This window comes from Callospermophilus lateralis, chromosome 2 (assembly GCF_048772815.1).
Source record: "Callospermophilus lateralis isolate mCalLat2 chromosome 2, mCalLat2.hap1, whole genome shotgun sequence".
NCBI classification, from domain to species: Eukaryota; Metazoa; Chordata; class Mammalia; order Rodentia; family Sciuridae; genus Callospermophilus; species Callospermophilus lateralis.
The window spans coordinates 203,812,660-203,838,161 of record NC_135306.1 but is presented as its reverse complement, the minus strand read 5'-3'; the positions used below and the strand labels follow the sequence as shown (position 1 = coordinate 203,838,161).

Below are 25,502 nucleotides of genomic sequence, written 5' to 3'. Positions count from 1 at the left end.
ATGGCCTGCTCTAGAGCCATGGATTAGGCAGAGCTCACTGCAGGTGACAAGAGCACGGGGCCAGCCTGCTCAAATCCAGACTCCCCCGAGAGGCTCAGGGCAATGTTCACACCCAAAAGCAGGGGCCACAATGGGCCCAGCCCAAACGCTCTGGAGCCCCTGGCTCTTGCCCACCCACCCCTGGTCAGGCTCCACCTACAGCCTCCTCGCCCAGGGAGCCCTCCTGGCTGACAGCGGTCTGCACTGAAGGGGCCCTTGAGCCAGGGAAGACTGACCCAAGTGCCTGGGGTCCTTCCTGGTCCGGGTACTTGAGAAGGGGCTGAAGTCACCCTGATATAGAAGCCTAGAGCCAGGGTTCCAACACTGGGGCTTCTGGAATAAATTAAATTGACCAACACCCCAGCACGCACACAAACTGGCCAGGGTCTGCGCCAAGCTTGCATCTGCCGGGGACTTTCCCTCGGTGCCTCTCCCGCCCTAGACACTGGCTCTTTCTCAGCTTCCAGGAGGAAGGTTCAGGGGGCATGCCCAGGGGCTGGCATGGAGCTCAGGTATGGCATTTGCCGAGCATGTGGAAGGCCCTGGATTCCACCCCAGTACTCAGCAAATAAAATTAGAAAACAAGCAAATAAAGAGGCCTTCAGCCCTGTCCTCACAGCCTCAGCTCAACTATGACTAAGGAATGAGCCCCACCCTCAGCAAACCAGTGTTGGCACACCAAGGAGACACACTTGAGCCAGGAGAGTTTAATGGCGGAAATCTGGCCAAGGTTCCAGCAGGGTGGCCCCAGCTGGGGTATGGGGTAGAGCTGGGCAGGTGAGCCAGGAGAGGGCAGAGGGTGTGTGTCCAGGCTAGGGCCTCAAATCTGCGAGAGGATGTTGGGGGCCAAGCTGCAGGTCAGGCCTGTGCCATCGGGTTCCACATTAAGGGCCTTCACTCTGCCATCCTCTATCACCATGGAGAACCTGCGGGAAAGAGGAGTCAACCAGCTGCATCAGCCCAAGGGAGCAAGGAGCCAGGGCTCCAGGGAAGGCCCCTGCAGAACTCTCCCCCCTTTACCTCTTGAGCCGGCGATTCCCAAAAAGGTGCACCAATGAATCATCTAGTAATAAATCTGTCTCCTAAGAGGAAAGACAGAGAAATGCATCAGGGACCCCCAGAACAGGCCAAGGGCTGCTCCCCACACCTCAGGTTCTGCCTTCTAGGCTCTGCACAGGAACTTCCCGGAGCAGGGGGGCAGACTCACCTTCCCAAAGGCTCCAGTCGGGTCAGCCAGGAGCCGAACCTGAAGGGTCAGGAAAGTAAAGGTCACAAGAAAAACCTCCTACCTGGCCTGGCCCATACCCCTGCCAGCTCCACATCTTACCTTGCCTTCTGCATTGTGGGCTCGTCCCCACTCTCCAGTCACAAACACATCGTTCACAGTTAGACATGCCACCACCTGCACCCCCTTGGCCTTTAGAGCCCCAGTCTGCTCCACAAACCCGGGCAGGTGGGTCTAGGAGGGGAAACAAAGGGTCAGCCAAGGGATCACAGTGGGGGGCCTCAGCCCACCCTCACCTCCAGGCTCTGCCCCTCCCTGACCCAGTGTCTTGGATCAGGCAAGGACAGCTGTGTGAACAACTCTCTTTTTGACTTCGCCACTAGGAAGCTCAGACTTAAATATTCTGTGGTCAAGACCATGAACTTCCCATGGGCAGGATTATTTGCCCGAGTCCCAAATATCTTGTGCAGTGCCTGTCACGCAGCAGGCGCAGTAAGAGGTGTTGGATTAAGTGCAGCCCCTTCCTCCTACCTCTGGAGGCTAGTACTTTCAGGACACTGAAAAACCTTTTTAGTTGTGGCATCGTTTACAGACTCTTGTAGCAAAATGCCCCAGAGCAACACACAAAACTTCGGAAAAATTTAAAAGAGCCCACTCCCAGACCCCAGGAAGGGGAGGGTCTCACCTTAGAACAGCCAGGGGTAAACGCCCCAGGGACTCCGAAAAGTACACCCTTCTTGCCCTTGAACAGCTCAGCCAGGTTCACCTTGTTCCCAGGCTCCCCTTCAAACACTTCCACAGAGGGGAGAGCATCTCCCACCTGGATAAAAGGACTTTGAGGTCAAAGGGGAGGTGGGGGGGGGGGTGCGCAGCAAACCAGAACCAAAGGGAATGCAGAGCGCCATTGCTGCTGGCAATCAGCTAGTTCAGAAAACCAGGAGTCACTCCCTATCCCCTCCCCCAGACCACCTAGTTACCCAACATCCTCCTGCTTTCCAGGTGGCCCTGCTCTGCTTATTAGCCTTTGGTGACAACAAAGGAAAGAAAGTTCTTTCCAAATGTTGCAATATTGTGAAAATGAGCAGCTGGAATAAAGTGGGGGAGGGGGCAGAGAGGTGCATTTGAGGATGAGGAGGAAGTCCTGATAAGGGGGAGGGAGAAGGCCTGGTCACTCAGACAAAGAGGGGTGGAAGAGTTAGGGAAGATATCCAGGCCCCCCCCAACACACACACCCATGGGGATAGAGAAGGGGAAGGGTGGGGTTCTCCACGTGGGGGTGGGTGAGGGATTCCTGGAGCCAGAGGAGGCAAAGGCGAGATTCAGAAGTTGGGGAGTCTGAGGAACCCAGAGGTTGGAGTAGGATGAAGTAGAAGATGGAGAGGGTCTCAGCAGAGGTCAGACAGAGGGGATAGGTCAGAGGAGCTGGGTTGGTTCCAGAAGATGAGTGAAAGACAGTGAAGGGTAGGAATCAGCCATGGAGAGGGGGAGGGGGACCACAGTTATTTCAGAAGATGGGGTGAAGGGGTGCCCAGCATTCGAAAGTGTGGGGTAGGGGAAGTGAAGGACACTTAGAAGCTGAAAAGGGGCCCAGCCGCGAAGATGGAAGAATGTGAGAGATGCCATGGCATTCAATCCCCTGAAAACGATCGGGACCTGTCATTGGGGTGTCGCACGGTGGCTGTGGAGGATTACAAGGGGAGGGCTCGAGGGCCTTGGGGAATGTCTCAGGGGATTAGGGTCGAGGCCCCTAACTGAGGGGGAGCCGAGGGGTCTTGCTGGGGGGATGAAAGGAATAGATCGCAGGAGGGTCCCGAGGACGGCGGAGGAGGGGGGTACGAAGGGCAAGAGACAGATCACCCCAGACAAGGGGGACTGGGATCGGGCTTAGGGACGGGGAAAAGGGCCAACGGTCACCTTGATCGGGGCCATGGCGGCGGCGGTGCTGCTGAAACTGCGGACCCCTCCACGCGCCCACCCTCCTCTTTCCAGCCGCCGTCCTGCTGTAGCTGCCGCGGACTCTGCAGCAGCCGCGCTGGTGACTACCAAGCAGGCTCGGCGTCGCAGCACGCCCAGGTTCGCCAGCCCCATGCCCGCCCTAAGACCTGCAGCCGCCCCGCCCACTTGCCCCAGACCTCACACGAGGCGGGGCCTGGAGCCTGCACCACCCCGGGACCCTCCTGGAGGCGGTGCCTCAGGCGCCCAGCCCCGGCGGCCGCCCCTGCTGCGCAGGCATGGGCGCCGGCGCGAGGAAAGGAGCTCCAGGACTCTGGGCTCGCGTGCGTCAGGGGCTGGGCCATGACGCAGTGTAAGTGGGGCGGAGCATTCATCGTTCGCACAGCTAATTTGCATGCAAGGAAGAGCTACTGCTGTTTTAATGAACCTGATTTACTGATGCAGTGTGTCCGTTCCTTACGCGAAAGCAAGGTGCGGAAAATGATAGTATCAGGGGCCTGTGGAGGCCTAAAACATGTTTATGTTACATTCAACGAGAGCCTCTGCGCTGCAGCTGCTTTCCATATGATTTGCATGTTACATATGATTTGTGGCTAGTGGAGTTTGCTGTGCGTCTCAGCAACTCCCCGCCGAGACGCTTCCGGTAGCAGCGCGTGACCGGACCAGATTTTTCAAGTACTTCTGCTCCTGCAAGTTTCAGCAAGTTCGCCACTTCCGCTCCTCGGGCCATCCAATAGTACCAAAGACCCGGCGACCCCGGAAGTTACGTGAGCTCCGAGTGGCCTCTTTCCGGTTCCGGAGCGGAGGATCCCTTGTGGAAACATGAAGCTGCTCACCCACAATCTACTGAGCTCACATGTGCGGGGGGTGGGGCCTCGTGGCTTCCCCCTGCGCCTCCAGGTACGAGGACGGGATCTGGCGCCTCTTAAGACGGGATAGAGAAACTCGGGTTCGGCCCCAGCCTCATTAGACCTCCCCGCCCCGCAGGCCACCGAAGTCCGAATCAATCCCGTGGAGTTCAACCCAGACTTCGTGGCGCGGATGATACCCAAGGTGGAGTGGGCGGCGCTTCTGGAGGCGGCTGACACCGTGAGCACCTGTCCCCGTGGTCCCTGCCTCGGAAGGGGGGCGGCTTACCGCGGCCCCCGGTAGCCGCCCGCAGCCCTGCGTCTGGCCGGGCGTGGGGAGGGTTTCATGCCCAGGGATGATTAAGGCTTCTTGCCCGCAGTTGCACCTAGTGGAGGTGCCAAAAGAGCCTACTGAGGGCTACGTGAACGACGAGACATTTCTGAGAAAGATGCATCACGTGTTGCTGGAGGTGAGAAGCGACCCTTGCCTTCTCTTCCCGCCCCGCCCTTGAGGCTGCCAGTGCTGAGCCCTGTCCCACCCTTCCACAGGTGGACGTGCTGGAGGGCACCCTGCAATGCCCGGAGTCAGGACGTGTGTTCCCCATCAGCCGCGGGATCCCCAACATGCTGCTGAATGATGAGGAAACCGAGACTTAACCGTGTCCAGCACCAGTTTTACGTTTTGTGACCGTGTGTATTTTTGTTAACATATAGTCTGTCTGCTAGTTCTACAGTGTGTAGTCCCAGCCCTTGACCCAATGACACACTGACCACAGTAGTTTTGAGCTCCATAGTATATCTTTTTTTTTTTTTTCTCATTAAAGGTTCAAAACCAAAAGCGGTTTCTCTTTGCAGCAAATATACATTAAAATAGAGTCTCTGTACAGCCAAAGGCTCTGGGCCCTGGCTTGCCCCATGTCCCTGCGCCTCCCTGGCCAAACCCAAAAATAAATATAGTGTTATTGCTCTGCAGGGCATAGAGGCAGTGCTCTCCCCACCCCCTGAGGAGGCTGGGTGGGAGCTGATGGGGGGCCCTGGCCACCCCAGGGTCCAGGGGCTGGAGCCTGCTTGGAGTTATTGCTTCAAGGGGGGGCATTAATGCCCAATGCAAATAAGGAGGAGCGAAGGGGGCAGGGGCCTTTGCTCTCCAAATACCCCTCTAGTCTGGAGAGGGGATTGGATTAAGCAGCAGCAAAAGCATCACCCATTGGGAGACTGTGGCCTCCATCCCCTTCCCTCCCTGAGATCAGGCTTCTGCCTCCCACATCCCCTGCAGCCCCCTATGGCTTCCGCAAGGCCCCCTACACTCTTGGGGGCACATTATGGCTTGCAAGGGACAGCGCTGTGCCCAGACTCTGGGCATTCACATTCCCAGCTTGACACCCCCTTAAGAGGGGGAGAGGAGGGCATGGGGCCTGCTCCCAGGGACTGATAGCATTGCCCTGGCCCTGCCAGCAGGCTGTGGCACTGCCCAGACCCCAGCTCTGCCCCCTTGGGGCTGACCCCATGCTGGGCAGTTCCTGCCAGCACCCCCACCCTTCCCACCCCATGCCTCAGTCCATCATGGCCTCGAGCATCTCCAAGAACAACTTGTGCATGGGCACCTTGCCCTCCAGCTTCACCCCATAGAAATGGGCCAGCACTTTGCCCGCTGTCTGGCGGAGGAGTGGTAGGGTGAGCAGCAGTCTGCCTGCCCGCCGCCTCTCAGCACCTCCTCCGGGGCCGGCCCGGCCGGCTTCATACTCCAGCAGGGCCTCATGCAGGGCTTCTCGCAGCTGTTCCACAGCCTCAGCATCCTCAATGTGCACTGAGTCTGCAAGGAGGGGGAGAGGGCTATTGGCCTGGGCTGCTTCTGGAACAGGCGGAACCCACATCTGCTGGGGCACTGCTGGATGGGCCTAAGGAGGGGCCAAATGGATTAGCTGATTGGCTGACTAAGGGGCACCACTCACTGCTCCTGCCCAATAGCCACCCTTTCTCCCTCAACTATGGCCACCTTTTATCCTCCCCACCTTCCCTCCCACTAAACTGTTTACCTTTCCAGGTTAGCACGGCACTAGGGCTCAAAATCCTGTGTGCAGTTCAGGGCCTGCCCTTGGCTTGCTTTGTGACTTTGAATAAGTCATTGGTCTTCCCTAAGCCTCAGTTTTCCTTATCTGCAAAATGGGACTGTGCCACCATCATGGAGTTAACAGTTGGAGGGCCTCGTAGAGATTCCTGTTGGATGCCTGCTCTGGACTCACCCGAATTGGCAAGGGCCAAGGCCTTCAGCAGGACATACTCTTCTCGTTCCAGCCGCAGGGCCTGTAGCCGCCGCACCAGTTGCAGCAGGGCCGCCCCCAGCTCTCCCAGGCCAGCAGCCCGGGCTCCCTCTTCATCCAGGACCAAGTCCTCAGCAAAGGCCAGTTCATCCTGCAGTGGTAGTGAGCGCTGGGCCACACCCAGCACCAGCACCTCCATCCATACGCTCTGCAGTACTGACATCTGGTCAGACAGCGATAGTGATGAGAAGCCTGGGGGGCAGTGGAGAGCAGGCCCGGCTGAGCAAGTGACCCCAGCCAAACATGGCCTGGCCTCAGGGGAGTCCCAGGTCTCCTGGGCCCTTTACCTGGGATGCTCTTGGCCCAGCTGATAGTGACCACAATCTCTCGGTCAAAGAGGTCGCAGAGGGTAGCCACAGCTGGGAGGTGTCCATCAGGGCCCGCTGGGTCAGGCATGGCATACAGCTTCTCAGGCTCTACCACCAGCAGGTGAGATACCAGTGCATTCACCGGGGCTGCAGTGACAGGTGGAGGGCTGTCAGGAGCACTCCCGTCCAGCAGGCCTTAGAGGCCCCTTGAGATTGCATCTTCCTAGGTAGTCCCCTTGTGGCCTTCCTTGAGAGCCACTAGCCAGATGGGAGATAGCTCTCACCAGGGAAGCATGCTCACCACCTCCCCAGGTGACTCAGTCTTGAACAGACTGAGATTAAACCTCTCCCTGGACCCAGCTACATTACTTGGTTCTCGACACATGAAAAGTTACTTTACAGATATTCCTTGGGGAAATGAATAAGTGAGTGAAAGTGGAATCCGGGTCCAGTGCCCGTAATGATGCTAACAGGCCCTTGGGGGCAACTTGCCCCGGAGCCCTAGGGCTCCACCGTGCCCTCACCTGTCTTCCGGGGGCCTCCAGTCACTGCCAGAGGGCCAGCAGGGAAGGAGCCTGGGAAGGGCAGCGGGTCCACCTCTGGCCGTCGCTTGTATTTCTGTCGTCCACCTCGGACACGGTCCAGGCGCACCCCTTGAATTGTAGGACAGGGTTGTGGTCATGGGGCTGAGGCAGGTTTGCCCTGTAGAGCTGTCCTCCCCAGCCCATTCACTCGAACATCCCAGGCCTTGCCCCCAGCCCCAATCCCCAGCCCAGGCCCCTGCCCAACGCTCACCCTCCTTGAGCATGCCCACCCGCAGGCACTTGGTGAAGCGGCAGGCCTGGCAGGCCTTGCGTCTCCGCTTGGTGATCTCACACTCGTTGGAAGCTGGACAGCTGTACTCGATGCTTCCTGCCAGGAAGAGGCAGGGCTCCAGTGGCGGCCTCCCAGGGCCAGGAGTGGGCCCAGCGGCCAGGAGAGCCCTCACTCACCCGGGGCAAGCACAGGTCTGGGGGTATGGGGAGGAAAGGGGAGAGCAGGAGGCCATGAGCAGGGCAGGGCAGGGAACTGCCACTGGGTGGGGTCCCTCCTTGGGCAATGGAGGGGCTGGGCACAAGCAATCATGCTGCCACTCTGTCCCAAGCCCCTGGTCAGGTCACACCTCTGGGCCACTATGACCTTTAGGGTGCTCAATTCATTGGTCAGTTCTCAATCCTCATCTTACTTGCCTAAGAGGAGCATCTAACAGCACGACTGGGTCTCTGCTAGAAACTCTCGAACACTCTGCTTTTGCTTCTAGGACTCCACCCGCTCCTCTGGCCGCTTTGTGGTTTCTGTGAATCTCTCAGAGCTCCTTCCACTGAACAGCCCAGGGCTGGCCTTCCTCAGCCTCACTTACCACCCACTCCTGTCTTGGGGCTTACATCTGCCCTGAGCTCTAGACTCATATCCAGCGGCCCCCTGAAATCCTGCACGTCTAGGAGGCTTCTCAACCCTAACATGTCCCAAATGGCCCCCGGACTCCCAAACCTGCAACTGCATTCATCCAGTTGCTCAGGCAGAAGGCTGGGCAGCATCCTCAACTCCCTTGCACCCACGTCCAACCTACTGGCAAATCCTGCGGGGGGCCTGACCTTACCCATCCAGAATCCAACTCCTGCCCTCAGCTACTGTTTTTCCACCCTCGACACCAGTCAGGGTCCCCTCATCTCACTGGCCTGCTGCTCGATGCCTGAGGGATCCTGTTAGACCTGTCAGCTCCTGTCCCTCCTCTGCTCAAACCCAATGACTTCCTTGAGTGAAAGCCCAAGTGAACCTGTAGCCTTCACAGGGATTGCCTCAAGCTCTGGTCCTAATGGCAAACAGCCTCCCCTACCTCCTCCCTGTCACCTCAGGAAGGCCTTTCCTGGCCACCTGTGACAATACCCAATCCTCCCTCTGCAGGCACTTCCAGCCTGAGCCCTGCTATAAAGATTCCTCTCAGCTCTTGGGGCCACCTCAGATGCTACAGAGCAACCTACTTATCCCGTGTATTACCTCTCTCTCACTTCAGTGTCAGTGTCACTAGGGCCTCGAATGTCCCCAGTGCTACTAACACAGAAGATGCTGACAGTTTGTCGCTCTCCCAGTCTCGCAGGGCCACCACTAACCAGCCAACAGGCCATTAGTGCATTAGCCCTGCTAGGGCTTTACCTGGCTCAGGACCTGTCCTCAGGGAGGCCCTCTGGAGCCCCAGACTCAGACCAGGCCTCCCGTCCACATCCTGTTCCTGGCCTTCCAACACGTGCCACAGTGTAACAGAGCAGTTCTGGGCAATTTATTGTTTCAATTCATTGTTTCTGCCTCAGTCCCAGGACCTGGAACACTGGCTTGTGAAGAGCAAAGTGTTCTGGGGCTACCTTGGTCTAGCCCAACACTACCCCTTACCAACTGTGTGACCTTGGGCAAGTCCCAGATCTAATACCTGGAACTCTCAGTTCAAGTTCCCAGCCATCAAATTGGCATGAAAAAAACCTCATACTTGGTGTTGGGGGGTGTAGCTCAGTACTAAGTGCACATGCTTAGCATATACGAGACCCTGAGTTCCATCCCCAGCATCAAATGAAAAAAAAAAATCATACTTGTAAAGGCAGGTTGTAAGAATTAAAGAAGATAATCCATGTAAAACATTTAGCATAATTCACAGCACTTAAGTGCTCAGTAAGTGACTATAATCCATAGCTAACAATAAATATGTGTCCACAGTCAGGATGAAAGATTCCAAGGTGACACCTAGACCTAGATCTGCAGCCTCACTGGTCCTCAGAGTCAGCAGGGAGCCCAGAGTTTTATGGCCAACATGTTTTGGCCATGTTCAGACTCACTGGCATATCACAATCAGTGGTCCAAAGTCCAGTTATTACTAATAAGTAGAGCAGCAGTCTGGCATTTGAGAGCCAGCTCAGGACCCACATCAAATCCTAGTTCTGCCATTTTCTACCTGTAAGACTTGAACAAAGCTTCAAAAATCTCTGTAGGGGTGGGCTGGGGCTAGGGCTCAGTGGCAGAGCGCTTGCCTAGCACAATGTGGGGCACCGGATTCGATCCTCAGCACCCTGTAAAAATTAATGAAAGTCTGTGTCTAACTAAAAATATTTTTTAAAAAAATTCTTTGTAGGCCTCAACTATGACAACACTGACACCTCATAGGGTTGGTTGGGAGCCGAAAAAAGAGCAAAAGGGCAGGGTGCCTGGTACAGCCCCAAAGTAACCAATTATCACATAAATCACATAGCAACTTAACTAGCAGGCCCATTCATCCCAGGTAATGTTTACATCAGCATCTTACTCCCTGGAGTTCCCGCCTGTCTGGGGCTTGAACCCAGGTCCCTGCACATACTTGGCAAGTATTCTACCACTGAGCTATACTACCATCCCTCTGAATTTTTGTATGCTATATCCCCAGTACTTCCAAATTTTTATTTTGAGACAGAGTCTCACTAAGTTGCAGAGGTTGGCCTCAAACTTATGATCCTCCTGCCTCAGCCTCCTGAGTAACTGGGATTACAGGCATGTGCCACCATGTCCCACAAAACCAGTGACTTTTAAATGCCTAATCGTGTTTATGTGGTGAGATATATATATATATATATATATATATATATATATATATATATATTCTCCACACACACAACCCTCAGTACTGGGAATGAAAGCCAGGGCCTCTCACTTGCTAGGCAAGTGTTCTACCACTGAGCCACACCCCACACTCCCTAACAATCTTTTAAGTCAGGAGCTAAAATACAATGTGGCCTCTCTCAGGTATCTAGAAAAATCTACCTTGCACTAGTGCTGCTTCGGAAAAACTGAGAAAAGGGGGCCATGTTCTCTGCTGGGTAGCAGCTACCTGAAGCAGGAACCAAGTCAAGAACAAAGTTTCAGAACAGGCAGAGGCTGCCTTGGAATTTTTCAGAGCCACTGTTGAAGGTGCTGGGCCTACAGCACTCAGAAACCTAAGCCGTGTCCTCTAACATCCCATTCCAGTACGCCACACATGCTGCTGCCTTTATTTCACTTCTAAGAGGAGTCCCGCCAGATGCCAACTTCACAGCGTCTGGCAGTCTCAAGACCTACTGCACCTAGCCATGTACCAATTGGGAGGTGCCAGGCCAGGGCAAAGGGCAAAGCATGCAGAAGCGGGGTGGGGGCTCACCCTGGATGGTCCTCTTGAAGAAAGCTTTGCAGGCCTCACAGGATGCCACACCGTAGTGGTAGCCGGAGGCCACATCCCCACAGACCAGACAGAGGCGTTTGGGCAGGGAGCTGAGCACCAGCTTCCCACTGCCCTGCTCACCAGGCCCAGCCCCCTCCCCATCCTCCTCCTCCTTGTGCCCGGGGAGGCAGCGGGCAGGAGCTGGACCAGGAGCCAGGGTCACAGGGGGATCAGTCTCGGTCTCCGAAGAACCCTTTGGACTGTCAGGACTGGCTGGCTCTGCCTTGATGTAGAGAGGCTCAATGCCCACCACCTGGCTGGACATGGCGCTGGTCACCTGCAGTGAGAGACCGTCAGGTCACAGAGAGGCACCCTGCCACATGCGTTGCCTAACCCTGGGCCTAGGCCAAACTTCCAGGCTCGTCCTGCGGAGGGAGGAGGGCAGAGTCCAAGGAAGGGTTACTCTTGAAAAGCCCCCCCCCAGCTGTTGCCATGGGAACGGAGTCTCCAGAGCCTCCAGGACCAGTAACTGACAGCAGGTATCCTCTTGGGAACCTGGAAGAGGCTTGGAAAGTCCTACTCCCACCCTAGTCAGGGGGCAGAGGAACCTCCGTCCCCAGGCAACTGTCAACCCCCCTTGGAATCCACAGCCAGAAGAGGGACACCTCCATTCTTTTCTCAGAGGTCTCCCCTCATATGGCTGTTCTCTCTTCGAGAGAGCACACTGAGGCACACAGGCCCAAAGGCGTGGATATATGTTCACACTCTCACCTGGGTTCTCAGGTGTCACCACATGCCCACACATGCTTTCTCTGCTGGGGACTTTCACACACATGGCCCTTTCCAAACCCCAGCCCTCACTCATTCTCACACTCTTCCCAAAGGACACACTACACAAACTCACACTCAAGCCCGATATCACACATACACACACCAGGTCCCCACAATCACACACGCAGGTACAGATTTGTGAGAAAGAACACCCCTGACACACCGCCCCTTCCTGCCCCAGCATGCCCAGTCCCAGGCTCACAGTCGGGCGCGGCTCCACCCCCTTGCACCCTAGGCCTGCACACTCACTCTCACCCTCCAGCTGCCGCAGAGTCCACCACCTTTCGGGCCGCCCCGCCCCCCGTAAACCTGCGCACACCTAAGGGAAGTTGCCTAAAGTTGCTAGTCTCCCTTCCCCCTCCGCCCGCGGGGAACCTCTATCAGGTTATCAGGAAGTAAATGAGGAGAGCCGAGGAGGAAGAAGTTCTCCCCCGCCGGTGCGATGACCTTTGACCCAGAGAAGAGGGTGGCCCTAGGTCCCTTCGAGCGCCCCCACGTGGTCTTCAGAGCCCCTTCTGTGACAGAGAACCCTCCCCATCTTCCACTCAGCCCGCCCCAGGGACTTCGGCATTCTCCAAGTGCCGGACTGAACCCTGCCCTGGGGCTGGATCTGAGGCCCAAGACTGACCGGGCCCAGGACCAGCAGCCCAAATCAGAGACAGACCCTGACCCAAAAGAGCCCACCAGGACCCGAACGCCGGATCCCATCAGACCCTGACCCCAGTCTAGCTCTAGACCAGGTTCCGGTCGTGAACAGGGTCGGCACCGGAGCCGGCACCCGCTGGAGCCCGCCCCCCGCCCGCCTCCCTGCCGCGCTCGCACATGGCCCCCGCGCCCCGCCCGCCCACCCCCGCAACAGCGCTCCCCTTCGCCCCCGGACCTGGGGCTCCGGCAGGGCGGGCGGGCAGGCATGGGGGCCGAGAGGCCCGGAACGCCGGGGTGAGCCGGGGGCCGCGGGCGGCCACTCCTCCGCCTCCTTTTCGGGCCGCGCCGCCCCGCCGCGCCGCGTCCCCTCACTCGGCGGCGCCGCTGGCTGCTTGTAGGACACAAAAGGACATCGCGGCCGCTTCCTACTCGGCTTCCTCCAGCTGACAGCAGGGGCGGGGCCGGCCGTGCGCATGCAAAACAGGGGGCGGGGCCCGGCGCCCTATGCTAATCAGACAAGTGAGGCGGGCAGCGCCTGCGTACCCGGAGGGGTCGGGGGCGGAGCTGGAGGAGCCAATAGGCGGGCCTTCACAGAGGTCTCGCCTCACCACAGAACCTCAGCGGCGCACATGCCTACGCGGCCGCCTAGAGGGCGGGGCCAGAGATGCGGAGGAACTCCAGGGATTAGAGCCCGGTGGGGGTGGGCCTGGAGCGCCCTTTCGTAACGAAGGAGGCGGGGCGCGCTTTGCGCGGAAGGAGTGGGCGAGGTAGATTAGTGGCCGCAGCTGCCGTGGGAGACGAAATCCTTATGAAAATGAGAAGGCGGGACGAACGGAGAGGTTGGGGTATCTGCATATGCATGAGGGGTGGAACCTAGAACAGCGACGGGGGCGCTGCCCCTTTTTCTTTTTCCCCTTCCCCCAAGATAACGCCTGCTGGGCACTTGAACCGCAGACTCAATATCCCCACAAAGCTGCGGAACCCAGGGTGGGAGAAGCTGACCTTAAACGTGCAAGTATCCGTGGACCACGAGTCCCTGGAAGGCAGGGCCGTTAAGACCCGGACAGAGAAAACTCAAGGTCACTGCGGTGACCGAATGAAGGTCACGGGGAAGGGCGGGGCCACGTGCGTCCGCCTCACGCGGGAAGCCACGCACTGACTCACAAAGCACGTATAGACTCTTTTATTTCTCTAGGGCTAAAATTCCACGCGGATGGGGTTGGGTCTGGGGACAGGACAGGGCAGGGCAAGGGTTAGAGTCAGGAGGCTGCTGGAGTCGGGAGTTCACTGAAAAGTGCAGTACAGCCTCTTATTCCTGCGCCTCCTGAGCCCCTCGACGTATCGCTGCAGCTCTTTAGTCATGAAATGGTCCCTGCCGATCACGGACCGGTAGCCTTGGAGGAGGGCAGAATTGGCTCAGTTCTATGAGCTCCAGCAAGGCTCCCCCACTAGCAGGCGCCTCATGTGTGATTCGAGGAACTGGGAACTTTGGATCTCCCCGGTACTGAGTATTAAGGCTGGAGAATTAGCTGCAGGCCGGAACCAGAGAGATGGGAGCCTGCAGCTTGGTGGACACCTGGACCGCCTGCTGTAATTAAACGTCTTGACCCTTCTTCCAGCTGCACGTTCATATCATAAGCAGGAGAAGTTTACCCAAATAATCCACTGAGTCCTCACAGCTCTCCCACCTGGCAGGGAGCCAGAGTCATAGAAAAGCTGTCATTCTCTTGGCCAGATAGAGAAACTGCCTTGGAAAACCGGACTAGCTAAAAAGAGGGCTCCATTAAATGGAGGTCCACTAAATGGTCACCCCATGCCCTCCTCCTTGGATATTCTTGTGTCTGGTTTCTCAACTTTTAACTTTTGAAGGGCCCTTCGAGTATTTTTGAGTGCTAAGAGGATCTGCCAGTGCATACACATCCTGGAACCCCACTCCCACAGACCTAAACCCTGTAAAATCCACCAGGATCTTTGTGTGTGTGTGTGTGTGTGTCTGTCTGTCTGGAAGTCGTCAGGGGAGGGGAGCTCACTCTTGAGGGCTTTGGTGAGGATTTCCAGAGCTTCATTCTCCATGAGTTCCATCAGGGGCAGCGGAAGCTGGAAAAGCAGTGATAGGCTCAGGCATTCTGAGGACCCCAGTTCTGCCCACAGCTGAAGTGCCCCCCATCCCTGCAGTCCCAAGACCCCTGACCAACCTGCCAACCACCCCCACCCTTCACTGCTGCAGCCCTCAACTTATCCATCCTCCACCCCATAACACCCCCTACCCCTTTCCCTGGGCCCCTCCAACCCTGTTCTGTTGCTCTGCCCAGTAGGCTCGGTGGGGCATGTACTTCAAGATACTGATCACTGATACTGAGGAAGAGCTTTCTGGGAAAAGAAAAAAGAGGGTCAGTTATCCACAGACTCCTGGGTTTCCCTGGAGCAGAGATGTATGGGTAGGCATGTGGTGAGAGGAAGTGGGGTTCAAAGACCAGCTCCATGGGCTACATTAATTGGAGATAGTATGGGACAATGGTTATATCCTAGGCTTTAAGAATCCCACCCACATGGGTTTCATTCTTACTGCCCCACTCTGTGAGACTTAAAGCCATGACTAAACTTTCTGGGCTTCATTTTCTTTATTTGTAAAATGGTGTCATAAGAGTGGACTGCAGGAGTGGGGGTTATGGCTCAGTGGTTGAGTGCTTGCCTAGCATGTGTGAGGCATTGGGTTCCAGTCTCAGCATCACATGTAAATAAAAAAAATAAAGGTCCACAACTAAAAAACAAAAAAGAAGATGAAAAATAAAAGAGTGGTTTTTAGCCCAGCATGGTGGCACTCACTTGTAACACCAGTGACTTAGGAGGCTGAGGCAGAAGGATGGCAAGTTTGAGGCCAGCCTTGGCAATTTAGTGAGACCCTGTCTCAAAATAAGAAAAATAAATAAATAAAAAGGACTGGGGGTGTAGCTCAGTTGTAGAGCACCCTGGGTTCAATCCCCAATACTGAAATAAATATATAAAGCAAGCCCCTATGGAGACAATACAAGCAAAGTCCTGTGTTTGGCACAGAGCCAGGACTCAGTATGTATTAATTCTTATGTTATATTCTTGGTTCTAATTCCATGATCAAAGTAGAAAGGGTAAAGTGCAGAGGTGAGAGGCAAATCCCAAATAGTGTCTGGCATGTGCTAGATGCTTAAAATTGTAACCAATGCCCAGACAGAGTGATGCACACCTGTAATTCCAGCTATGGGAAGGCTGAGGCTCAGGGCCAAACTGGGCACCTTAGGGAGATCCTGTCTCAAAATAAAAACGGCTAAGGATGTAGTTCGGTGGTAGAGTGCTAGAGTTCAATTCCTAGTGCCTTGGGGCAGGGGTAAGGGTTGGGGGTTGGAGGGGAGGTAGTGATGTAGTTTGGTGGCAGAGTGCTTGCCCAGAATGCTTGAAAGTCTTGGGTTGGATCCTCAGTACCGAAAAAATAAAAAAAGATGGTACAAGTCTGACTTGGAACTTTTTGATGCAGTCTCTAGAGCTGGGTTTAGTAAGATGCCTTCCCGGTAGGGGGCGCTCCAGGAATGTTTGGTTGGTTTAAAGTCGTCCTGGCGCCCCTCCCAGGCAATCCTGGAAAGTTGGATCCCCTGAGCTTACCCCCACCCCCATTTTATAGCAAGGGAAATTGGGGCCTTGGCCAGTTCCTGCCCTGGGAGCACCCACACCCTGGCGAGGCCACACTGACCTAACTCGGAATTGGTATTCTCATCCACATGGTTTTGCTGGGAGCTGCTGGAGCTCAATTCCAAATTCTCTGTCTTGAAGCTGACCTTGTCCCTCAGAGAAAGGGACTCTCCATCGTCCTTCCAGCAGCCCTTCAAAGTGGCCCGCCGGCGAGTTTTGTCGCCCGGGACTGTGACCTCCTCGTAGTATTTGTTGCAGACCTGGGACAGCGGCACGTTCATTTGTGTCTCGGACAGCGAGGCCATGGTCCACATATTCCGAATGTCCGGGTGAGGGCTCAGCTTCTCGGAGCCGCGGCGTTGTGAAGACTTGGATGACGCCTGTGGGTCACACACAACGAGGGAAGCCAAGGGTCGCGGGGAGCCGGGGCGGGGAGGGAGGGCAGGCTGGGGCGAGGACATTGAGTGGACCCGGTTGGGACTCTGTGGGATCTGGGGATGGGTGGGAGCAGCTCAGAGCCTGGGCTGAGAGTGACACCAGGGGCCTGGATGGGACCTAGGGTGAATTGGGGGGCTGACGGGTAGGGGTCCGGGAAGAGTTCTTACTTTTAAAGGCCTTTCCTCCATGGTTCAGCCCTAACGGACACTGTCGCCACAGGCCTCTGGGCGGGGAGGAGGAGGTCACGCTCCAGGAGGGGGGAGGGGCAGCGTGTCCTTCCGGAATAGCGGGTCTCGTGCCGGAGACTTCAGACCACAGCCCTCCACACCAGATGCCCCACCGCTCCCATCCCTGCCCACCCATCCCTCTTCCAGGTGCTGAGGTTGGAGACTCCAGCTGGTCTCGGTGGGTTCCCACGCCGGACCCTACCCGGTCTCCTCCAGGAAGAACTGGAGCCTAAGTACTAGGGCTCCCCTTTGTCCGAAGTGATGGCCCCGGGGGCCCTCAGTCCGGGGCCACGGGAGGGCAGACGTGCCCCACGGTGGCCCGAGGAAAGCACTGCCACACCCACCCGCATGCCCGAGCGCACGCCCGCGGCGGTGCAGACTGATGTTTATTGATGCAGGCTTTGAGGCACAGTCGTGAGGTGTTGTGAGGGACAGGCCCGGCCAGAGCAGCGAGACAGAAAGGCTTGGGGGTCTGGAAATGGATGGAGGTGAGGAAGGGGCCAGGGCGAGAGGTCGCTGACGGGCAACCGGTAGCCTCCTCCCAGGCTCCAGTCCCATTGAAAGAGGGCTCTTTGGTCAAACAAGCCAAGCATGCCGGGGACACAGCAGGAACGAAGTCCTTTGAGAGGCCGGGGATCCTGCCCCTATACTGGCACGGCTTTGTCTCGGGGACGTCCGGGCCCCCGGGGTCGCGCTGGCTTCCTGGGCGGGTTGGGGCGGCGACGACCCCGCGGCGCTCGAGGAAGCGCGCAGCCGCGCTCGCTCTGCGTGTCCGAGGACTCGTCGATGAAGGCCAGATTCTCGCTGGGGTAGTCCAGGGCGGAGGCTGTCGGCGGGGAAGGCGTTTGGACCTTCTCCGGGGGTGAAGGGGATTGAGGTTTGAAGACTGGCTGCGCTGGACAGGGCGGTGGGGGCAGGAGTGGCGGCTCCTTCTCTTGCGGTGGTGCAGTGGGCCCGGCTCGCTGGGTCACCCGCGCGGTCACTGTGCCAGTCCAGCTGGCAGCCTGCGCCGTGAGGCCACCCATCTGCGTGGGGAGGAAAAGTAATCCTCGACCAGGGGTCCTTGACCTGCTCTACAACCCCGGGAGCCTGTCCCTCCTCCAACCAGCCATCAGAATTCCTTTTGCCCGGTCCTGTGGACTCAGCAGGTGGAGGATCGGGCTCCTCGCCTAGGCTTCATGCTCTCCCCTCTTGCACAGCCCCGAATCACCTTTTAGAAAACCCCATATTTATTTCAGAATCCCCTCCAGTACTGGGAAAGCTTTGCACCACTGTCCTGCTGGTTGCTCTCAGTAGGGTTGCAAAACACAGGTTAAATGTGTGTGTGTGTGTGTGTGTGTGTGTGTGTGTGTGTGTTTTCAGTTGTAGATGGACACAATACCTTTATTTATTTATCTTTATGTGGTGCTGAGGATTGAATCCAGTGCCTCACAGAAGCTAGGCAAGTGCTCTACCCCTGAGTCAAATCCCAGCCCCTTAAATGCATATTTTAGATAAATAGCAAATAAATTTTTAGAATAGTATATCTCTTGCAATTTTTAAGACATATAGTAAAATTTTGTTATTGAACAAATGCCAAGTCCTCACATGTGCTAGGGAAGTGCTCTACCACTGAGGTACTCCCCAGCCTTTCATATTTCATTTTGTGACAAGGTCTTGGCTAAATCGTCCAGGCTAGTTTCCAACTTGCCTGTCCTCCTGTCTCAGCCTCCTCAATAGCCTCCTTAAAACCCATGACTTTCTCCATGTTTATTTGCCGAAATCTGCCAACCCTTTCCATGAGAGCAGAGAGCTAGTAAACTCAAATCTGAGTTTACCGCACTGCTTCCAGCAGGACACATATAGGGTCTCAGTCTGTGCCTGAAAGACCTAGTGTGAAGAAACCACACTCTAGAAGGGAGAGAGACTGGCCAACGAGCTACTGGAGTGCAATGCACACTAGTGCTACACCAACCCAAGAGCTTGTACCTCTGCCCGAGTACGGCGGGACACCACTCGCAACCAGTTTCCGATGGTGGTGAGCACCGAGGCAAAGTAGGCCAGGCCGAGCAAGATCCAGAACCACACCAGCGGCTGGTAGGCTGGAGAGTCCTGTCTGGGGTCGGCGCCTGGAATAGCCCCAGGGAAGAAGGAAAGAAGTTGATTTGGGGGCAAGCCTGTGAGCCCAGGTTCACTGCTGGGCTTCACTGCCTGGGTTCGAAGCTCCTTGAGAGAGCACGCCCTCCCAGGAGAAAGGGGATCTGCTAGAGTGTGTGACTGTGTGCAGGAAGATCAGTGTGTACAAGCTGAAGGCATGCAAGGTAACAGCATGCAAGAGGGGGTGATCTCATGCAAGAACACGTTGTGGGCGAGGTGCACTATTTGTATGTATGAGGATGCATGGGACCCACACATTCAGGGATGTCAATGTGCATGTTAATGTGTCACATGAGTGGAAGACTGTGATGGTGTATTCCTGATGGATTTAGGAGTAGAATCAAAGGCGCCTCCTGGAATTCAGAGAGGGGAGAGTGCAGAGCTCTTTGACAAGAAGAAAGTGGATAGGGAAAGGCAGCCTCACCGGCCACATAATCGCCGAAGCCCACGGTGGTGAGTGTCACTATGACAAAGTAGATGGCCTCCAGCTTGCTCCAGTCCTCCATATAGCAGAACACGAATGTGGGCGTGAGGACAAAGAGCAGGCAGCCGATCAGCAGGAAGAGCATCGCAGAGAGCACTCGCACCAGCTCTGGTGGCACATGCCACTTCTGCAGGAAGGGGTGGTAGGCAGGACCACAGAGACACCAACAACCTCTACGCCCATCCCCCCACCCCAGCCCAGGAGCTTGTGCCATCTGAAGGTGTGTGCTCCCGGGGCAGGTACCTAAGGAAGACAATCCCAGCTCAGCATGAGGGTAGGAAGGATGTGGAGTAGCTCACCAGGAAGATTGCTTCTATGTGACCGATGCCGTGGCGCAAGGAGGAGCCCAGTCGATCCCCGACCCCTGCCAGCAAGATTCCAAACAATGGGATCCCCACCAGCGCATAGAAGATGCAGAAGAGGCGCCCAGCATCTGTGCGCAGGGCTGCATTGCCGTAGCCTGGACGGAGAGGCAGTGCAAGGAGTCTAGGCACTGCCGTGGCACCCTCTGCCTCTCCCTGCATCTTCCCCCATAAGGAAAGTCCTTGCCCCTGCCCCCCTCCACATGCAGCATCTCCTCCCCCACCGATGGTGGTGATGATGGTCCCCGAGAAAAAGAAGGCGCTGCCCAGGTTCCATGCTGAGTGGCTGCTGTTACTGGTCGAGTTGGTGTCTGGGTCTGCACCCCCTCCCAGGGCATTAGCCACATCCTGCAGGACAAGGCACAGAAGGAGGAACCTCAGTCCTTCCTTCCTATCTGGGCCGATTCCCTGCACCACCAGCCTCTAGGGTGGTATCCCCCACCATGCCTCTCCCCTTCCCTCTCATCTCCTTGAATATGGTCCCTTACAGCCAAGGATGCAAATTGGGTAGCTAATCCACCTGCAGGCAAGTCTGTGGGACCTCCACAATGTTTCAGGAACATTCTAGTCACCAGACCCCTAGTTTCACACAATAGATTGCTAATAGAAACCCTGGGACCAGACTCCCTGGGTTCAAATCTTGGTGCTGTGCAACCTTGGGCAAGTTGACCCTCTGTGCCTCCATTTCTGCATCTATCAACTGGTGATGATTGCAGTACCAACCTTACAGATTTGTCCCCAAGAGTTAAAGCACTTAGAACAGAGTAAGCCTGGTGTATTTGTTGGATAACTTCCCACGTGGCAATCTCATCCTGTGATTTCCAGATTTCCACAGACCCCACCACTCCCACTGCCCCTGTGGAGACAGTTTGAGTCCTTTGCCTTAGATAATTAAAGAAAGTTAGGGACTTTCCCTCCAAAAATGTTCTTATACTGGCAAATTTTGCTTCCAATATTAGGATGTTCACACATGCACACCACACTGAAGTTACATACTAGGTGCTCAATAAATATTAGAGAATGAATGAAGTGTCCATTTGTCTGCCCCTTTTGCTAGGCTGCAGATTCGCTGGACAGGGTCTGTGTTCTGAGAGTGCTTGCCCTAGACGATGGGAGGTCAGAGCATAAGGAGGTAGCTGTGCAGAGGGACCTTCCCCAAGGAGCACAAGGGCAGTGTCTGGCATATGCCATCTCTTTTCTCCCTGACTACAGTTCTCATTAGCAAGACCCCTTTCCAAATTCATCTTACTAAAGTAACAGCTTCTGTTAGAATAGAGCCCAGACTCTCCAGATCAGCACACAAACCCCTTTTCAAGCTGGTCCCAATCACCCTCTTTCCCCAGTCTTCTCTCCTGGGACTCTGATTTGTCACCCCACGTTACTACAGCCTTCCCCCTAGATTCTCTAAGATGATTCCATTTCCTTTAATGATGATTTTAAAATAAAAGCAAGAGGTGAAATACTAATTAAAAGTGATTTAACTTTTGTTTTGCAACATTTTTCCAATAAATTCACCACTTAGGGGGAAAAAGTCCTTCGTCATCCTGTGTTCTAATTTCTACTTCAAATGACTAGGCATCTGCTAACTTCAGGTTCTGCAAAACACTCCAGAGCTTTCCAGCTTCCACGCCCTTGCCCATGCTGTTCAACTGGGAGTGATTTGTCCCCAGTCCCTAAACTCTATCCCTCTCACCTGGCTCTGTTCATGTGCCAGCTATCCCCAAGGCCCCTGAATCTCTCTTCTCACCCCTTTGCACCCAGCCCAGAGTGAGTGCTTAAAAAAGGAGAGGAAGCTCCATTTCCATGCACTGTACAGTGACCGGTCTGTCCTTGGACCTCTCTCCTTACCCAGATGTGGCCTTTTCCAAGGCAGAGTCTGCATATGCTCCACCCCGAGATCCACTCTCCTGCCCAACACAACCCAGGCTAGCACACAGTAGGTATCCAATTGCTGCACAACTGACTAATTCAGAGAGTTAACTCTTATGGTGGAAAAGAAATAAAGCAGTTGCCACCACCCTCCCTTCTAGGTCCTGCCCCTCCTTTTCTTCTTTCTTATCCAGGAAAAAAGCAGTTCCATTGTGCAAATAAAATAGGTCATATTCCCTCCCTCCCTCTGCCCTGTGGTCTGGCCAGACACACTCTCTGCGCCCAGGCCTCTCAGCCTTGTCCTGCTTTCTGGAAGTGTCAAAGGCATGTCAGGCCACCTGGGTCCTGGCTGGCCCCTCCCCACCTCATCTCTACCCTGGTTCCTGCCACTTTGGGAATGTGCTGGAATGCTGAGGCTCCCCAACAGAAGCCCCTCCCTCAACAAAGAACAGGCAGGGAACAGGGGTGCTCATCAGTAAAGTAATAATTATTAATTTATTAAAGTTAAATCATAGATTGTCATATGACAGTGACTCAGAAATCAGAGAAAGGAGAGGAGCTCATCAACTGAACCCAGAAAGCTGAAGCTCAGAGCTTTCCTTAATGATGGAGGTAGACCAAAAGTGCCTCAGGGAAGCTGAGCTCTGGCCCTACCCACTTGTCTGCTATGGTAAGCCTGTGTCTTGGGAGAAGGGGTCCCTAACCCCTCTCCCCAGTGCCAGAACAGGAATACTCCAGAATCATCTGTGTATGCTTCTATGCACACTTGGGGGATGGAGAGAAGTGTTCACAGTGTTCTTGGGCTTCTCTAAGGCATCTGTGACTCCAAAAATGTATAGAAGCCAGTGGAGGAGGGTTGCCAGCTTTAGGAAGTAAAAATATTACATGGGACATACTTATATTAAAATGGCATTGGTTGTTTAGCTGAAATTCTCGTGGAACTTGGGCCCTTGGATTTTAACTGGCAACTTAATGGGATGAATTGACCAGAACAAAAGTAACATCCCATGTGCTCCAGCCATTTATTCATTAATTTTTCCTTCATTCAATTACCCACGAACACTCAGGAAGACATTCCAGGAGCACAGCAAGGTGCCAGGCACCGCCAGCAAAACAAGGACCCGGTGGCCGCCATATTGAAAACCGAGATCTGGATCCCAGTCTCTGCCAAGCACCCCCCACCCCAGCTGTACCCAGTCTTTAGGGGTACACATCTGGAAGCAGCACCCCAGCACAGGGACCTAGTGGGGGTCTGTTGAAGGGGCCCTGGCCCCCCACGCACCTTGATGAAGTCCCCCAGCTCATGCTCATTCACACATGGATGGGCCCTCAGGAACTTCTCTCGGACCTCCCCCAGGTCCCTCTGGGCCTGCTGCTCGTGCGGCTGCTCCAGGGCCCGGAACACCAGGGCACCCGACACCAAGTAGAGCAGGACCAACGCCAGCAGTGCCAGTAGTGTGGTGCTGCGCATGGCACGTCCAGAGGCAGTGCCAGCTCCGCCGCCCGCCTGGGGAGGTGGGGCAGAGGGCTCCTGGGGAGCGGCGGTCACTGCGGACAGAACCAGGGATGCCAGGGTCAATAAACTGGCCCGATAACCCACACCCTCCTTCTTGATCCTCTACATACCCAAGGTCCTCAAAACCTCCAGCCTTTCTATACATGGCTGTACCCCTCACATCCGTCTAGTAGGAAGGAACACCCAGCCCTCCCACCTCCACCCTTCCTCTTACCTCCACTGCCTGGCCCTCAGCCCCTGTCCAGGGGCTCCAAGGTGTGAGAAAAGGAGGGCATCAGGAAGGGAGAAGGTAGGAGAGACAGCCTGCCTCCGGAGAGGCTGGGTGATGAGGAATGCCGAGGGCTTGGGGCGGGGGCGTAGGGAACCGGCTTTCCCAGGAAGGCAGAGGGGGACGAAGAGAAAGTGGGAGGCGAGGCTGGTGCGCAGGGCGGGGACGCGGATGGTCCATGCTCGCCGGATGTGGCTGCGGCAGCATCTTCGCGGCGCCTCCCTCTCTTCCCGCCTCTCTTGGCTCCCAGGGTAGCTGCGACGGGCCAAGCAGGGAGCCTCTAGGGTCCCCCCAGCACCCCTCCGGACTTTCGAGGAACCCAGGGGCGGATCCCGGCCCCAGCGCAGTGGAGAAGCTGAGAGCCAGGAGAGGGAGGGTTCCTGGAAGGGACCAGGCGCGGGGCGGGAAGGGCCTGACCGATGCAGCAGCCCCCGGACAGCTGACAGCTCCTGGGACAGCAGGAGGCGGCGCCCACACACACACACGCACACACTCGCCCTGACATGCTCCACCACATACCGGCACAAAGACCCGCGCGCCCACGCTTCACCCTGTGGCTCCAGCCCGCCGCACTGCCCAGGCTGCACGCAGTACTCCGCGGGCACACTCCCGTCGCCCCTGGGCACACTGGACTCCCATGGGAGAGCTCGCCGTGCCTCGGAACCCCAGAAGGTCCACGCACACGTGCGCACACACACCGACCAGGGCCACCGCGCAGCGCCCTCCACCCCACACGCTGCACTCCCGCAGCTTGCTCCCACCGCCTCCCACCGACGCCTCGGAGCGTGACGGGCGGTGCGACCCGCATGGAAGCACCCCTCCCGGAGGAGGTGTCCACCCGCCGGAGGTGGGCGTCCAGCGGGCCTGTCACGCGCCCCCTCCGGGCACCGATCCCCAGGAGTCCTCCCTGCATCCCTGCGCCCGCCCCGCACTTACTGTCGGCCCCGCTGCGGCTGCGGCCGGGGCTCCCGCACCGCCTCGCGGGTGCCGGCTGGGCCGCGGAGGCGGCGGCAGCAGGGGCGGAGCGGGCGGCCGCCCGGGCTGGGACCCCCTCCCTCCCCGCCTGAAGCCCCCTCCTCCCGCTTTTAACCCCTCCAGCGCCACTCCTCTCTTCAGTGCCGCGCCCTAGCCACCGGCGCTCCCCGCCACCACTCTCGAACTGAGCCCTGTACCTGCGGCCGCCTGGCTCCCAGATCTTCGCTAGCCAGCGACAGTGGATGGCAGAAAAGCCTGAGAAGGGTCGCTCTGGGTCTAACCCTCTAATCTCAGACAAGAGCCCAGTGTGGCCAGTGGCCGCCCTGGCCTGGGCATCAGTTGGCCCACAGGAACCACGCTAATCTCCTGGCGTCCTCCAAGCCCATTACAGGATTGGGAAGGGCCCTGGTCTATATCCCTGGGGACAGCCTGTCCCTTGGGCTCAGTGGATTTGGCCATGAGGCCACCTGAATTTGGCCAATGATGGGGGTTGGGCCCCAGCTGAGAAGTCACTGGAGTGGGCATTCTCCTACTCCTCTTCTCCTTTCCCCAGCCCTTGGTTTCCAAGGCCATGCCCAGGAGTCCGCCCCAGGGACCTAAGCTGCAGGTGCCAGTATTCTCTTCCATCTGTCTGAACAGCCAAGGCCCAGGGGGGTCTTGAACCTTCCCTCACCCTGCTCTCACCCACTTCTTTGCAACCTCTGGGCTCACCCAAGACCCTCCTCTTGCCTCCTGGGGTCCTCTGCCCTCATGGGGAGTGATTTTAGACCTGGGCTTTAAGGCCCACTGCCCCCTACTGGTAGGGCCTTGGATAGGTTAGCAATCTCTGGAGGGTCCCTGTTCACACTTACAGAAAAAGGATAATTAATTATCACTTCAGGTGCTGTTCAGGGCATTGGAGAGGCCAGTGTTTATAAATGCTCAAAACAGAGCCTGGCCGCCCAATCAAGTGTCCTAGTGTCAGCAACTTTCCTTTCAATGCAAAGTGATTGTCCAACTTCCAGCTAATTCTCTGGTTCTCAGAGGAGCTCTGCAGAGGCCCTGCAGGCCTGGCCCCCAGAACAACCCTAAGCACAAAGTTTCAAGGCAAGCTAGTGCTAGACTCTGGGGATTCTCGGGAGCTGGAACCCTCAAGAATCAGACCTCTAATAATTCCCAGCTACCAGACAGATCTGCCAGGGAGGCAGGAACAGAGCAGGGATTAT

The 25,502-nt window shown here is 56.3% G+C and overlaps 5 protein-coding genes across 5 annotated transcripts; 1 reads left to right on the top strand and 4 right to left on the bottom strand.

Moving 5' to 3' along the window:
* Positions 1 to 731: 731 nt before the first annotated feature.
* Prdx5 (peroxiredoxin 5) lies at positions 732 to 3,515 on the bottom strand. The gene is made up of 6 exons (XM_076847464.2): positions 3,179 to 3,515; positions 1,950 to 2,084; positions 1,367 to 1,498; positions 1,247 to 1,285; positions 1,060 to 1,121; positions 732 to 965 (listed from the first exon to the last, which is right to left on the bottom strand). Exons 1-6 carry the CDS (start codon positions 3,350 to 3,352, stop codon positions 860 to 862), a joined length of 648 nt encoding a protein of 215 aa, XP_076703579.1. The 5' UTR covers positions 3,353 to 3,515; the 3' UTR covers positions 732 to 859.
* On the top strand, positions 3,502 to 4,951 carry Trmt112 (tRNA methyltransferase activator subunit 11-2). Its single transcript, XM_076847465.2, has 4 exons — positions 3,502 to 4,117; positions 4,205 to 4,306; positions 4,446 to 4,535; positions 4,615 to 4,951. The coding sequence occupies exons 1-4, from the start codon at positions 4,040 to 4,042 to the stop codon at positions 4,720 to 4,722; spliced, it is 378 nt and encodes a 125-aa protein (XP_076703580.1). The 5' UTR covers positions 3,502 to 4,039; the 3' UTR covers positions 4,723 to 4,951.
* On the bottom strand, positions 4,845 to 12,823 carry Esrra (estrogen related receptor alpha). The gene is made up of 7 exons (XM_076847463.2): positions 12,598 to 12,823; positions 10,887 to 11,223; positions 7,490 to 7,606; positions 7,219 to 7,347; positions 6,674 to 6,841; positions 6,309 to 6,578; positions 4,845 to 5,878 (listed from the first exon to the last, which is right to left on the bottom strand). The coding sequence occupies exons 2-7, from the start codon at positions 11,209 to 11,211 to the stop codon at positions 5,619 to 5,621; spliced, it is 1,269 nt and encodes a 422-aa protein (XP_076703578.1). The 5' UTR covers positions 11,212 to 11,223; positions 12,598 to 12,823; the 3' UTR covers positions 4,845 to 5,618.
* A 717-nt stretch (positions 12,824 to 13,540) lies between these two features.
* Positions 13,541 to 16,690, bottom strand: Catsperz (catsper channel auxiliary subunit zeta). The gene is made up of 5 exons (XM_076844733.2): positions 16,628 to 16,690; positions 16,084 to 16,402; positions 14,653 to 14,732; positions 14,393 to 14,459; positions 13,541 to 13,756 (listed from the first exon to the last, which is right to left on the bottom strand). Exons 1-5 carry the CDS (start codon positions 16,646 to 16,648, stop codon positions 13,647 to 13,649), a joined length of 597 nt encoding a protein of 198 aa, XP_076700848.1. The 5' UTR covers positions 16,649 to 16,690; the 3' UTR covers positions 13,541 to 13,646.
* Positions 16,691 to 17,331: 641 nt separating this feature from the next.
* On the bottom strand, positions 17,332 to 23,024 carry Kcnk4 (potassium two pore domain channel subfamily K member 4). Its single transcript, XM_076844732.1, has 6 exons — positions 22,821 to 23,024; positions 19,894 to 20,017; positions 19,607 to 19,767; positions 19,248 to 19,434; positions 18,656 to 18,795; positions 17,332 to 17,712 (listed from the first exon to the last, which is right to left on the bottom strand). Exons 1-6 carry the CDS (start codon positions 23,007 to 23,009, stop codon positions 17,332 to 17,334), a joined length of 1,182 nt encoding a protein of 393 aa, XP_076700847.1. The 5' UTR covers positions 23,010 to 23,024.
* Positions 23,025 to 25,502: the final 2,478 nt, after the last annotated feature.